General features: G+C 46.0%; 1 protein-coding gene across 2 annotated transcripts in view; it reads left to right on the forward strand.

The window, feature by feature from the left end:
• LOC143297378 (uncharacterized) overlaps positions 1 to 15,000 on the forward strand; it is a 38,569-nt gene that overhangs the window by 22,093 nt on the left and 1,476 nt on the right. For both annotated transcript variants that reach the window (XM_076609686.1, XM_076609688.1), the window contains 12 exons: positions 221 to 303; positions 2,612 to 2,710; positions 3,512 to 3,687; positions 4,352 to 4,445; positions 5,725 to 5,870; positions 6,759 to 6,853; positions 8,448 to 8,533; positions 9,525 to 9,623; positions 10,273 to 10,401; positions 11,280 to 11,375; positions 13,136 to 13,249; positions 14,788 to 14,877. In XM_076609686.1, coding sequence (XP_076465801.1) covers positions 221 to 303; positions 2,612 to 2,710; positions 3,512 to 3,687; positions 4,352 to 4,445; positions 5,725 to 5,870; positions 6,759 to 6,853; positions 8,448 to 8,533; positions 9,525 to 9,623; positions 10,273 to 10,401; positions 11,280 to 11,375; positions 13,136 to 13,249; positions 14,788 to 14,877 — 1,307 coding nt within the window. The remainder of the gene's footprint in view (positions 1 to 220; positions 304 to 2,611; positions 2,711 to 3,511; positions 3,688 to 4,351; positions 4,446 to 5,724; positions 5,871 to 6,758; positions 6,854 to 8,447; positions 8,534 to 9,524; positions 9,624 to 10,272; positions 10,402 to 11,279; positions 11,376 to 13,135; positions 13,250 to 14,787; positions 14,878 to 15,000) is intronic.

A 15,000-nucleotide genomic window follows, 5' to 3' on the forward strand; every position in this document is an offset into this window, starting at 1 on the left:
TGCGCGTTTGTCCATTCGTGCGAGAGAGAGAGAGAGAGAGAGAGAGAGAGAGAGAGAGAGAGTGTGTATGCGTGCCTGTCCGTGTATGTGTATGTGTGTATGTTGCTGTCCGTGTGTTCCTGTCCGTGTCTTATGTGTGTGTGTGTGTGTGTGTGTGTGTGTGTGTGTGTGTGTGTGTGTGTGTGTGTGTGTGTAATACCCCATGCACTGTGCCCAACAGGATGAACATCTCCCAGCCCCCCTACACGAGCGGTGTGTCCTGTGGAGACTGCCTTGGACACTGCGTGGGAGGAACTCTTTGCCGTACGAACGGTCTTCTTTCTCTTTCTCTTTTCACTTTCTCTTCTTTTTTTTTATTTTATTTTTTTTAATTCTTCTCTCTTTTTACTCTCCATTGTTCATCCTCCATCCCTTCTGTCTGTCCGTGCCTTTCATCTTATTATTATTTTTTTTTTAAGGATAAAAAAACAACAGAAAAAAACAACATTATCATCATTTGTTGGTGGTGGTGTTGTTTATTTTTATTTTTATTTATTTTTTTTTTTTTATCAGAGAGAGGGACAGTCATTGACAGAGAGAGAAGGGTGGGGGAAGGTGGGGGGGGGGGGGAGAGGGAGATAGACAGACAGACAGACAGAAAGACTAGACACAGATATACATACAGACATTCAGACAAACCTTAACAAAGAGGTGTGTATGGGGGAAATCTACGTGAGCGGCGTGGGAGTAATGCCACTGAAACGGCGCAGATGATGGGGGGCAGCAAAGAAAAAAAAAGGTGTTTTTTTTTTTTCAGGGGTGGCGTGTAATTGTTGGGCATGTTCTTTTTTCTGTTTTTTATCGGTTTTTTTTTCTTTTTTTTATAAACGTTTATACTCGAGTTTATCATTATTCAAGACATACACATATACAAAAATAATATTTGGAATTGTTGATAATATTATTTGTTATCATGCATTATCTAACTTATAGATCAGGACAACAACAGCAACAACACAACATTGTTTTATACAGAAGAGAACAGAAAAAAAAAATCATACGCACTGCATAAAAAAGTGATTAAATAAAAGGAAAATAAACATAAATAAAAGAACAAACGTTATATTCGTGGTTGTCTTTCCACCTTATCGTCTCTCTGTCTCTGTCTCTCTCTCTCCCCCCTCTCTCTCTCTATCTCTCTCTCACTGCCTATCTCCCTCCCTCTCTATCTCCCTCTCTCTCTGTCTGTCTCTCTCCCTATCTCTTCCCCCCTCTCTCTCTCTGTCTCTCTGTCTCTCCCCCCTCTGTCTCTCTCTCTCCCTTCTTTCTCTCCCTTTTACCCAATATTTTTGGTACATTTGAAAAACAAACAAAAAACAAACAAAACTAAAACAAACGCCAACAGCACTGGGGCATGTTTTTTGTTTCCATAACCCACCAAACGATGATAATTACGGACTACATGACCTTTAACGCGCGTAGTCGATCTTCTGTCTGCGTACACACACGAAGGGGAGGCAGTGAGGGGTGGAGGTGGGGGGGGGGGGGGGGGGGGTGGAGGGGGGGGGGCGGGGGTGGGGGGCAAGTATGACATTGACAGACAGGAACACTTATACATACCATACTTTATACTTACAGGCAAAATACGAGAGCAGCGACGTAATAGGTTCATAAAGAGCGTCAAAGTATAATTCTATAGCACAATTTGCTCCAACACCAGCACCAACACCAACACCACCAACAACAACATCAACACTGTGGTAGGTGCCTGATATATGCGCAAACATGATCAGATGCCTGGACCTGGCCTGGCTGACGACAACAGTGATGACGACGATGACGAAGACGACGACGATATTTACTGATGAAGAAACGGTTTACATACATACATACATACATACATACATACATATCGAGTGGAGTGATGGCATTGAGGTAACGCGTCCGCCTAGGAAGCGAGAGAATCTGAGCGCGCTGGTTCAAATCACGGCTCAGGCGCCGATTTGTCTACCCCTAGACCTTGAGTGGTGGTCTGGACGCTAGTCATTCGGATGAGACGATAAACCGAGGTCCCGTGTGCAGCATGCACTTAGTGCACGTAAAAGAACCCACGGCAACAAAACTGAGGGTTGTTCCTGGCAAAATTCTGTAGAAAAATCTACTTCGATAGGAAAAACAAATTAAAAAATAAACTGCACGCAGGAAAAAAAAAAAATGGGTGGCGGTGTAGTGTAGCAACGCCCGCTCTCCCTGGGGAGAGCAGCCCGAATTTCACACAGAGAAATCTGTTGTGATAAAAAGAAATACAAATACAAATACAAATATATATATATATATATATATATATATATAGATAGATAGATAGATAGATAGATAAAGACCAGTGGACTAAACCGGTCGGGCATCAAACAAACTGTTTTATTGTCTTCCTTTTTTTACTATTGTTATATATATATGTATATGTATGTGTGTGTGTGTGTGTGTGTGTGTTTGTGCGCGTGCATGTGCGTGCGTGCGTGCGTGCGCGCGCCTGTGTGTGTGCGTGCGCGCGCCTATGTGTGTGTGTGTGTGTGTGTGTGTGTGTGTGTGTGCGCGTGTGTGTGTGTGTGAGTGTGTGTGTCAAATACAACAGACTGTGGGAACAAACTGTGCTTCAACGGGGGTGAACTGGATCCCAGGAACTGTCAGTGTCGGTGCCAGACAGGGTGGACAGGGGCCACCTGTGCCGAAGGTGAAGAGCCGGTGATGGCACTGAAGCTAGGCTGATGATGATGATAATGATGATGGTGATGATGATGATGATGATGATGATGATGATGATGATGATGATGATGATGGTGATGATGATGGGTACTTTTTTTTTCTTTCTTCTCTTTTTGTCAGAAAGGAGAAATCAGAGGATTGCGTGCGTCTAGCAAAGTTCTAGCTACAGGCAGTAGCACTGTCTCAGTATCTCCTGGAAGACTTTCTTTTCTTTTCTTTATAACTATCTATTCTTTCTCGTTTTCTTTTTTTCTTTTCTTTTTTTTAATTCCATTTTCCTTTTTCTTTCATCACCGATTTCCTTCTTTCTTTCTGTTATCTTTTCCCCTTTATTTTCTGTTGTTTTTTTGTTTTTTGGTTTTTTTCCTTGTAGTTAACCTGTTTTATTCCCGTTGGCATTCTCCAGCGTATTCAAGGTCATACAAAAACAGAAACACACACAATGGCCCCTTACATGATCACAGCGTCTGAAAGAGAAAACTCTATACTCCTCTCTGTGTGTGTGTGTGTGTGTGTGTGTGTGTGTGTGTGTGTCTGTGCCTGTAGTCTGTGTGTCTGCGTGTGTCTCTCTCTCTGTCTGTCTGTGTTTGTCTCTGTCTCTGTCTCTGTGCCTGTGCCTGTATCTATGTGTCTGTCTCTCTGTGTGGCTGTTGCTAAGCCGACACCTGCACGTTCTCTGTGTGTCCGTTGCCAAGCCGACACCTGCACGTTCTCTGTGTGTCCGTTGCTAAGCCGACACCTGCACGTTCTCTGTGTGTCTGTTGCTAAGCCGACACCTGCACGGCCGAGTACGCCAGCCTCACCCCGCGGCACACGCGCTGCCTGAGGGACGACCCCCAAGCCGTGCTGGTCCCTCTGACCGAGGACACCCAGAGCCACATCCTGGAGCTGCACAACTCGTACCGAAGACGCGTGGACCCTCCAGCTGCGAACATGATGAAGATGGTGAACGACATAGTTGGGTTCTTTGCTTGTTTGTTTGTTTGTTTCAAGTGCTTGCACAACGTTAACTGGGTGACGAGGTAGGTTGTTTTTTGTTGTTTTTTTCAAGTGCTTGCACCACGTTAACTGGGTAACCAGGTAGGTTGTTTTTTTGTTGTTGTTTTTTTCATGTGCTTGCACAACGTTAACTGGGTGACGAGGTAGGTTTGTTTGTTTTTTCAAGTGCTTGCACAACGTTAACTGGGTGACGAGGTAGGTTGTTTTTTGTTGTTGTTGTTTTTCAAGTGCTTGCACCACGTTAACTGGTTGACGAGGTATATTATATGCAATACACGCAAACACACTCTGTATACCCCCCACCCCCTGTCTTAAAAAGGGGTTGAGAATTTTCACAAACCATTTTCATATAGAAATAAATTAATAGCATCAACATAGTCCTGATGCTGATACTGATGCTGACATAGGATGTGGATTCGTTCGTTCTTCGTTCGTTCGTTCGTTTGCTTAAGAACGTCTATCCACATTGGGTTTTTTTGTGATTTTAGACGAAAATCTCTCATCTCCCCTACCCCACCCCACCCTACCCGACCCATGCCTTAAAAATCGTCACCGCTTTCCCTGTTTCTCAAACGCCGATGTGGATGTGGATGTGGATGTGTGGCGACAGGTCTGGGACGACAACCTGGCAGTGACAGCACGGAAGTGGGCCTTGCAGTGTGTGATGGAACACGAAGCGAACATGAAGAGCCGTTCTGAACCCGGTGAGAGACAGAGAGAGACACAGAGAGAGAGAGACAGAGAGAGCGAGAGACAGACAGACAGACAGACAGAGACAGAGGGAGGGAGGGAGGGAGGGAGAGAGACAGAGGAGGGGTGGCAGAGACAGAGAGAGAGAGAGACAGACACTGTGAGGGAGAGAGACAGTGAGGGAGAGAGAAAGAAAGAGAGAGACAGACAGAGACAGAGAAAGAGAGAGACACAGTGAGAGAGGAAGGGAGGGAGGGAGAGGGAGAGAGACACACAGACAGAGACACAGAGACAGAGACACAGAGACACAGACACACACAGAGAGAGGCAGAGAGGGGGGAGAGAGAAAGAGAGAGAGAGAGAGAGAGAGAGAGAGAGAGAGAGAGAGAGTCGTGTCCGACTATGACAATCAGAACAGCAGACGAGGTAACTGCTGTCCCGACTATCTGGGCTAGAATTTGATTATAGTGGAGCGTGTTTTGCCCAAGTTACATCCCCACTCTCTCGACCAAGAGGGTTTTAGGGCAGTCGGCGTTGAGAGGGTTCCCAAAAGGCCGACTAACCCCCAAGGCTGCAGCAACTAAGAGCCAGTGCAATTTAGTTTGAGAGTCATAGTCCTTCACGAAAAGACTAAGCTGTAAAAATAATGATTTCCCATTGCGTTGGAGAGACCATTGATCATACAGCTCTCACTTTGCTGTTGGCCCAACTGCAAAGTTATGTCAATCTGTGATATAAGCCAAGTGTTGGGCCTAAGAATCCCACATATATTTCTCTCCCAAATCCCCCACACCGATCCCACGGCGGTAATAATAATAATAATAATGGTATTTATATAGCGCTGAATCTTGTGCAGAGACAAATCAAAGTGCTTTCGCACCAGTCAATCACACGCATGCATAACTCCGGCAAACTGAAGACAAGGAAGAGGCAGGGGAGGGAGGATATTTTGGGAAGAGGTGGGTTTTAAGGCCAGACGTGAAAGAGATGAGTGTGGAGACTTGACGAAGCGGAAGAGGAAGTTCATTCCAACTGCAAGGTCCAGAGACAGAGAAAGAAACGGCGGCCAACAGTCGAGTGTTTGAATCTGGGTATGCGTAAACAGAGTGGAGCCGAAGCCGATCGTAGTGAGCGATATGGACTGTAGAGGTGAAGGCAGCCGCAGAGATAGGAAGGGGCAGATTTGTGAATACATTTATAACATAGAGTGCTGATCTTGTACCTTATTCTGTGTGAGACAGGAAGCCAGTGGAGATAAAAAAAAATGTAAAAAAAAAAAAAAAAAATGTCCAGATTGGCCAGGGCTGAAAATTGCTCAGAACCTGGGCAGCGGTCACTCCTCCTTCAACTCTACCCTCCAGCGCTACTTCTCGGAGAAAGAGCACACCGGCTATGTCCACGGCGGCGAGGTCAAGAAGGGCATGGGCCACTACTTCCAGGTACAGAAGCCTTGTTCAGTGTAAGATGAGCATTGTTACTGAGTCATGATCATGACTTCCAGTCGGTTTGATTGATACAGATGAGGGTCCTGGTGTGTGTACCCCCCCCTGTCAATCATACTGGTGATGGCAGAGAGAAGCATTGTATTGTATTGATTGAATTGAACTGAATTGCAATGCATTGCATTGTATAGGTGTCTGTGTCTGTGGGTGTCTCTGTGTGTGTGGATAGGGGGTGGGGTGGATGTGTGTGTGTGTGTGTGTGTGTGTGTGTGTGTGTGTGTGTGTGTGTGCGAGTGTATATGCGTGTACGTGCGTGCCTGCACGTGTGTGTGTGTGTGTGTGTGTGTGTGTGTGTGTGTGTGTATTCGTGTATGTGTGTGCGCGCGCATGCGTGTGTGTGTGTGTGTGTGTGTGTGTGTGTGTGTGTACGTTCGTCAGTGTTTGTTTGTTTGTGTGTGTGTGTGTGTGTGTGTGTGTGTGTGTGTGTGTGTGTGTGTGTGTGTGTGTGTGTGTGTGTGCGCGCGTGTGAATGTGTCTCTTTCTCTCTCTCTCTCGGTTCTCAAAGTCAGTCATGTCAACCTGTCGGGTAATTATCCCTTAACCCTTTCACCGCCAGTCAATTTAGAGTACAAAATTCCCTTGTGGTACAAAAACAGAAAAGACAGTGGCTAAGAATAGCTGGGGATCCCCCCACCCCCAGCGATGTGTAGAAAATTATGGCCTATCCTACCACCGAACATTAAGAGCAGCAGGTTCATGGATAACACACCCATGATCTAATCACCCTTCAGTGACATGGGTCCTCTACCTAGCTGCTGCATAAAAGCGAGTCTGGCAGTGGAAGGGTTAAGGGTCTCTCACACTCTCTTTTCTTTTTTCTTTCAGCTGGTGTCCTACGATTCAGTTCGCGTGGGCTGCGCCGAGGCGAAGTGTCCACACAGAGAGTTCAAGGTCATCCGTGTCTGCAACTACGCCCCCGCGTCAGTGCCGGCGATCGCCCGAGAGAGAGGGAGAGGGGGTGGGGGGGAGAGAGAGAGAGGGAGAGGGGGTGGGGGGAAAGAAGAGAGAGGGAGAGGGGGGTGGGGGGGGGAAGAAGAGAGAGGAAGGGAGAGGGGGTGGGGGGGGGAAGAAGAGAGAGGAAGGGAGAGGGGGTGGGGGAGAGAGAGAGAGAGGGAGAGGGAGTGGGGGGGGGAAGAGAGAGAGGGAGAGGGAGTGGGGGGGGGGAGAGAGAGAGAGGGAGAGGGGGTGGGGGGAAAGAAGAGAGAGGGAGAGGGGGTGGGGGGAAGAAGAGAGAGAGAGGGAGAGGGGGTGGGGGGAAGAAGAGAGAGAGAGGGAGAGAGAGAGGGAGAGGGGTGGGGGGAAAGAAGAGAGAGAGAGGGAGAGGGGGTGGGGGGAAGAAGAGAGAGAGAGGGAGAGGGGGTGGGGGGGAAGAAGAGTGAGAGAGGGAGTGGGGGGGAAGAAGAAGAGAGAGGGGGGAGAGGGAGTGGGGGGGAAGAAGAGAGAGGGAGGGAGAGGGAGAGGGAGAGGGGTGCGGGGAAGAAGAGAGAGAGTGGGAGAGGGAGTGGAGGGAAGAAGAGAGAGAGAGGGAGAGGGAGTGGGGGGAAGAAGAGAGAGAGAGGGAGAGGGAGTGGGGGAAGAAGAGAGAGAGAGGGAGAGGGAGTGGGGGGAAGAAGAGAGAGAGAGGGAGAGGGAGTGGGGAAGAAGAGAGAGAGAGGGAGAGGGAGTGGGGGGAAGAAGAGAGAGAGAGGGAGAGGGAGTGGAGGGAAGAAGAGAGAGAGAGGGGGAGTGGGGGGAAGAAGAGAGAGAGAGGGAGAGGGAGTGGGGGGAAGAAGAGAGAGAGAGGGAGAGGGAGTGGGAGTGGGGGAAAGAAGAGAGAGAGAGAGAGAGGGAGTGGGGAAGAAGAGAGAGAGAGGGAGAGGGAGTGGGGGGGAAGAAGAGAGAGAGGGAGAGGGAGTGAGGGGGAAGAAGAGAGAGAAAGGGAGAGGGAGTGGGGGGGAAGAAGAGAGAGGGAGGGAGAGAGAGAGGGAGAGGGGTGGGGGGGAAGAAGAGAGAGAGTGGGAGAGGGAGTGGAGGGGAGAAGAGAGAGAGAGGGAGAGGGGTGGGGGGGAAGAAGAGAGAGAGTGGGAGAGGGAGTGGGGGGGAAGAAGAGAGAGAGAGGGAGAGGGAGTGGGGGGGAAGAAGAGAGAGGGAGGGAGAGGGAGTGGGGGGGAAGAAGAGAGAGAGAGGGAGTGGGGGGGAAGAAGAGAGAGGGAGTGAGAGAGAGAGAGAAAGAGAGAGAGATGGAGAGAGAGAATACAGAGGGTGGGAGGGAGGGTGAGAGAGAGAGAGGGGAGGGGGAAGGAGAGAGAAAAAGGCAAGGAGGAAGAAAATAAACACACACATATATGTACACACACACACACACACACACACACACACACACACCAGATTCTTTGTAATTATGTCATTGATAAGATTTTGAAATCATATCTTAATCTGGTGTGTGCGTATGTGTGCGTTTGTGTGCTTATGTGTGCGTGTGTGTGTGTGTGTGTGTGTGTGTGTGTGTGTGTGTGTGTGTGTGTGTGTGTGCAGCCTGAACGCTGCAAAAGCTCCCTACCAAAATGGAACATCATGTCAGGCTTGCAAAGACACTTGTGATGAATCCGGAAAACTTTGCGGTAAGATGTTGTTTTGTTTCTTTGTTGGTTTTTTTTTAGAACACTTTTATTTATACTTTATGTTTGTATATATTTGTATATAAATCATTTATGTATATATTTACACGTTTGTGCTTTCGTTCGTTCGTTTATCTATCTATCAATCTATCTATTTGTTCATTTATTTATGTGTCTATTGATTTAATTTGCCATTTGTTTAGTCATTTATTCATTCTCTTATCTCTTTCGCGTTTGTTCGTACGGTCTGCTTGTTTGCTTGTTTGTTTTAATTCCCCCCCCCCCCAACTCCTTAAGACTGGACATTGAGCAATACAAAACAACCAAAAACTTTGTCTCAAAAGCAAACAAACAAATACCAAAACGATTGTGATTAGCCCTACAACCTGGAATTACAGTCTAGGTCTCGATTAAATCTTCTGACATAATATCTCTGCTAAGATGCCGTCTCCTCTCTCTCTCTCTCTGTATTATATAAATACACATGTATACATCTCTCTCTCCCCTCTCTCTCTGTATATATATACACATGTATGCATCTCTCTCTCTCTCTCTCTCTCTCTCTCTCTCTCTCTCTCCTCCCTCTCTCTCTCTACACACATACACACATATGTGTATATATATATATATATATATATATATATATATATATACATATGTGTGTGTGTGTGTGTGTGTGTGTGTGTGTGTGTGTGTGTGTGTGTGCGCGCGCGTGCGCGCGACCTTGCAAACGTGCGTGCTTGCGAACTACATTAACTCCATTTTAATTATTGATAAGAATACAACAACAACAACAAGGGTTCATTCGAAAAATTAAACAAACCAAGCAAAAAACCCACATTATAACAAGAACAACAACAACAATATATGGCCACTGTTCATGATAAGAATCACACAGATTTCCGTAACAACAATGATAAGGATAGCAATAGTGACGATGACGACGACGACGAAACAAGGCTTGTTTCGCAAGGAGGTTGCGATTTTTTCACAGACTGCAAAGGCAAAATCTGCTACAACTCTGGAGAGGTGGACCCGAGCACGTGCCAGTGCAAATGCAGGCCACGGTGGACGGGAGAGAACTGTGAAATATGTGAGTGTTGATGTTTTGTTGCATTTATTGCCCTTGTTCCTTCAGCTGCATTCAGTTGTCCATGCGTTCAGTTCCATGTCTTCTCTCTCTCTCTCTCTCTCTCTCTCTCTCTCTCTCTCTCTGTCTGCGTATGCGCGTGCGTGTGTGGCTTATTCAATCCCATTTTATGGCTTATTTAATCCCATCAACAACCATCTACCTGAAGATCTAGTCATCAGCCCCATCCATATGTAATATGCGGCTTCTTTTCAAACGTGTGTGTGTGTGTGTGTGTGTGTGTGTGTGTGTGTGTGTGTGTGTGTGTGTGTGTGTGTGTGTGTGTGTGTGTGTGTGTGCAGTGCGTGCATGTGTGAGTATGCACACTTTTTTATTCTTTATTTTTTTAATTTTTATTTTAATTGATATGCACTTATATGTAACCTAATTTCTACTGTATCTGTGTCCGATTTATGTTCGTACCGTGTTATGTACTATCACACACACACACACACACACACACACCTCCCACGCCCCCAATATTCCTTGTGACGTCGGTACACTTGGTAATAAAGACATAATTTATTCTATTCCATTCCATTCTATTGTATTCTATTGTATTCTATTCTATTCTATTTATTCGATTCGGTTCATTACTGTTTTTCTCCAAAAGTGGACTGCAGTAAGCGGGACCTTATGCCCTCGTGTCGCTATGGGGCTTTGAAAAAAGACGACTGTGGGAAACCGGGCACTCTGGTGCACGATCCTAAGATGTGCCCCCACCTGTGTGGATTGTGCCCCAGTGAGTTTTTTTTTCTTTTTTTTTTTTTCTACTGGCAACTCTGTTTTGTTGTTGTTGTTGTTGTTGCTGCTGCTTTGTGCTGTTGTTGTTGTTTGTTGTTGTTGTTGCTGTTGTTGCTGTTGTTGCTGTTGCTGCTGCTGCTGTTGTTGTTGTTGTTGCTTTTTTTGTCATTGCTGCTGTTGTTGTTGTTGTCGTTGCTTCTGTGTGTTTTTGCTGTGTGTTGCTGCTGTTGCTGTTGGTGATGATTTCGAGATAATGCATACATAAACACAACACAAAAAGCAGTAAATACTTCTCTCATTTTTTTCTTCTTTTTCTTTGTGATTGCTAAGAAAGCAAACCTTTTTTCTCATCTTTGTTCCATCGATTTCCCCCAATATATATATATATATATATATATATATATATATATATATATATATATATATATATTGCTAGCGAGCTCTGCAGTCATGAAATTCTGACTGGTACACCCATGGGGATACTTCTTTCAAGGTCAAGGCTGTCGCGAGTTGCATCCTGTGGTCTCTTTTGCCACTGTTCGGGAGCAGTTATGTCCCTTGAATTCTTAATGGAGTGTCCTGTGCGTGGCTTGCACCCATCGTCAACACAGCGCAGGCCTCCAAGGGTGGTGCAGGATTGTTCCAAGGGCGGGTGGAGACAGTGCTTCTCTGGGTCCTTCCCAGCACCTAAGGGTGTTTCTCTTTCTTCTTCTTCTTCTTCTGTCTCTCTCTCTAATTCTCTCTCTCTCTCTGTTTGTTTGTCTGTCTTCCCCATTCTTCCATCTATCTTTCTGTCGGTCTTTGCCTCCTCCTTCCCTCATCATTCATTGCACAAGTCATTCCATGCCTTGCTGCGTGTCTGTCTCCCGGGATCAGAGCCTTGCGGGGGACTGGAGTGCCAGAACGGAGGGATTCTCAACTGGGACACCTGCAAGTGCTCGTGCCGGGGGCGACTGACCGGGGCCACCTGTGGTAAGACTGCAATAGCCCAGTGGTTAAAACCCGGCGTTGGACTTTCAATCTGGGGGTCCTGGGTTCGAATCTCGGAACCGGCGCGCTGGCGGCTTAAGGGTGGAGATTTTTTTTCCCCACCTGGCTGCCAGGTCAACGTAATTATGTGCAGACCTGCTTAGTGCCTGAACTGCCTTACGTGTGTATACGCACGCAGAAGATCAAATACGCACGTTAAAGATCCTGTAATCCATGTCAGCGTTTTGGTGGAATATGGAAACATGAAAACATAACCAGCATGCACCCTCCAGAAAACGGAGTATGGCTGCCTCCATGACGGGGTAATACTGGCGACTGTGCCGGGGTGGAATATGGAAACATGAAAACATAACCAGCATGCACCCTCCAGAAAACGGAGTATGGCTGCCTCCATGACGGGGTAATACTGGCGACTGTGCCGGGATTCGAACCAGTGCGCTCTCGCTTCCAAGGCGGACGCGTTACCTCTAGGTCATCGCTGCAGATTATTTGTTTCCGTATCATAGTCGATTATCTTTGCATACTTTTGCCATGGACAACCCTTCTGCGCTACGTGCATGCTGTACACAGCAGGATCCGTGGTTCACTGTCTCATACGAAATGACTGTAGCGTCCATGCCACCCACTCGAGGTCAAGTGGAGGGGGTAGTAGAAAGAAAAACAAGAGAGGCGAGGCCTTCAAGACTCACTTGTGATAAATTAAGTCCCCTAGCATTAATTACAGAGCAATTTCCCCTTTTTACTATCTGCACCAAAACGTTTGCAAAATAAATAAAACTTCCGTGCTTTGCAAAAGAAGTTCCTGTTTGAACAAAAAATGATAATAATGACTCCTCTTGTTGTTGTGTCAGAATAAGAGGTCAAAGTGCCAAGTTTAGAGAATACAAAAAATATAAATATAACAGTAAATGCAGTTAGCATATAATTAGGCTTCTTTTTTAATTTTTTTTGTGCCCATCCCAGAGGTGCAATGTTGTTTTCAACAAGATGACTGGAAAGAACTGAATTTTTCCTATTTTTATGCCAAATTTGGTGTCAACTGACAAAGCATTTGCAGAGAAAATGTCAATGTTAAAGTTTACCACGGACACACAGATACACGGACACACACACACACACACACACACACACACACACAGACAACCGAACACCGGGTTAAAACATAGACTCACTTTGTTTTACACAAGTGAGTCAAAAATGACGAGTGTGGTACTTCACTCACTGCACTGTAGGACACAACACCACAAGGCATAGACATTGCTATTGTCCTGTGTTGCGTTTCTCCAGTGGTGGCGACATGGTATCCGGTCTGATAAGTCAGTAATATATGTACCATGAATTACTACTACTGCTACAACGACTACCACAACTACCACCACTACTGCTACTACTACTAATAATAATCATCATCGTCATCATCATCATCATCATGCTTATGATGGTGACAAAATAAATACATAAATAATAATAAATAAATAGATAAACAAATAAACACATAGATAGATAAATAAAGACACACAAATAAATAAATAAATACTTAAATGAATGAATAAATAAACAAATAATTCAGCATCATAAGCCAGCACGGCAGTTTGTACAGTAGCAAAATCAAAAACTACCAGTTCAGCAGAGCAACATACCGCTTTTTATATTCTGTGATAAAACAGCGGCAGACAGACCTTTTCATCTCCCCTTTTTGTTTCTTTTTTTTCTTCACCCTTTTGTTCCACCACACACGACAGAGTCCTGCCCATCCACGGATGCCAAAGACTGCTCAGTGTTCAGGATGAAGAAAGGGGGCAGGTGCCAAGTCCCCAACACCCTCGACTGCCCGATCCACTGCGAGCTGTGTCACAGTAAGACACAGTGCTGCCTGGTGCTGGTTTTAGTCTATGTTGTTGTTGTTGCTGGTGGTGGTGGTGGTCGTCATGTGTGTGTGTTGGTGGTGTGTGTGTGTGTGTGTGTGTGTGTGTGTTTGCTTTGTGTGTGCGAGTGGTGTGTGTGTTGTTGTTCTTGCTCTTGTGTATGTGTTGTTGCTCCTGTGTATGTGTGTGTGTGTTGTTGTTGTTATTATTGTAGCTCTTACTGTTGTTGTTGCTCTTGTGTGTATGCATGTGTGTGTGTTGTTTTTGTTGCTCTTGCTCTTTTGTGTGTGTGTGTGGGGGGGGGGGGTTAGGGAGGGGTGGGGGCACGCGTCCTCTGTTGTAAAGTGCGTTTTTACAAATTCCGGTGGGGAGAAAAAAATTAAAGAAAAAAAAAGAAGCGAAAGTATGTACGTACATTGGATCATCAAGCTGTGACGCCTCTCCTTGAGCAACTGAACCGAACCGAAATGAACTGAACTGAACTGTGATGACAGCCTCTTTTTATTTCATCAGCCGGCACTTTCAGCATTTCGGGTTCTTGAATTTGGCTGACAATATAAGTTGAAATAAAATGTCTCATCGCAGTTTTTGTTGTTGTTGTTGTTGCTTGTTTGTTTGTTTGTATTACTTTTTTCTTGTTGATTTTTTTCTTCTTTTTTTATTTATTTTTTTCCTCTCCTATTTTCACTGATGTCTCAACGTCTTTGCTGACAAGTAAACGCTGTTGTAAATTAATAAGGCCAGGAGGTGAAATGATTAACAAATAGTAAAGAGTGGTAACTCTCTCCATTCACAAGGTACACAGCTAGCACACAGGTAAATAAAAGGTACACTGGAACTGGCTATGCCACTAATGAATGAAAGCTAATTTGTGTTTGCACATTTCTTCTGTCTTTGCTGCTGTGTGCACATGTTAAATGATCGGTATAGGGACAGGCCCGGTGCTTCTTTTTTTGAGGAAGTGTCTGGGTTTGTTCCATTGTGCCTTTCATTTACCTGTGTGCTAGCTGAATCGGTAGCGTAAGCAGCACTGACTTGAAGTTGTGTACCTTGTGAATGGAGAGAGTTACCACTCTTTATTTGTATTTGTATTTCTTTTTATCACAACAGATTTCTCTGTGTGAAATTCGGGCTGCTCTCCCCAGGGAGAGCGCGTCGCTACATTACAGCGCCACCCATTTTGTTTTTGTATTTTTTCCTGCGTGCAGTTTTATTTGTTTTTCCTATCGAAGTGGATTTTTCTACATAATTTTGCCAGGAACGACCCTCTTGTTGCTGTGGGTTCTTTTACGTGCGCTTAGTGCATGCTGTACACGGGACCTCGGTTTATCGTCTCATCCGAATGACTAGCATCCAGACCACCACTCAAGGTCTAGTGGAGGGGGAGAAAATATCGGCGGCTGAGCCGTGATTCGAACCAGCGCGCTCAGATTCTCTCGCTTCCTGGGCGGACGCGTTACCTCTAGGCCATCACTCCGCTTTTACTATTTGTTAAACGCTGTTGTGTTGTCTGGGTGTGGTGTTGGCAGCGACGTGCAAGCCCTGTCAGCACCTGGGGGACCTCAACACCACGGACTGCACGTGCAGCTGCCGTGGGCGTTTCTCGGGAGACCTCTGTGGTGAGAAGGACCCGAGCTTTTCCGCTTCACAGGAACTGCCTGCAGGAAGATAGAGAGAGAGAGAGAGAGAGAGAGAGAGAGAGAGAGAGGGGGGGAGAGAGAGGGAAATAGAAGGGGGAGAGA

This window comes from Babylonia areolata, chromosome 22 (genome assembly GCF_041734735.1).
Source record: "Babylonia areolata isolate BAREFJ2019XMU chromosome 22, ASM4173473v1, whole genome shotgun sequence".
Taxonomy (NCBI): domain Eukaryota; kingdom Metazoa; phylum Mollusca; class Gastropoda; order Neogastropoda; family Buccinidae; genus Babylonia; species Babylonia areolata.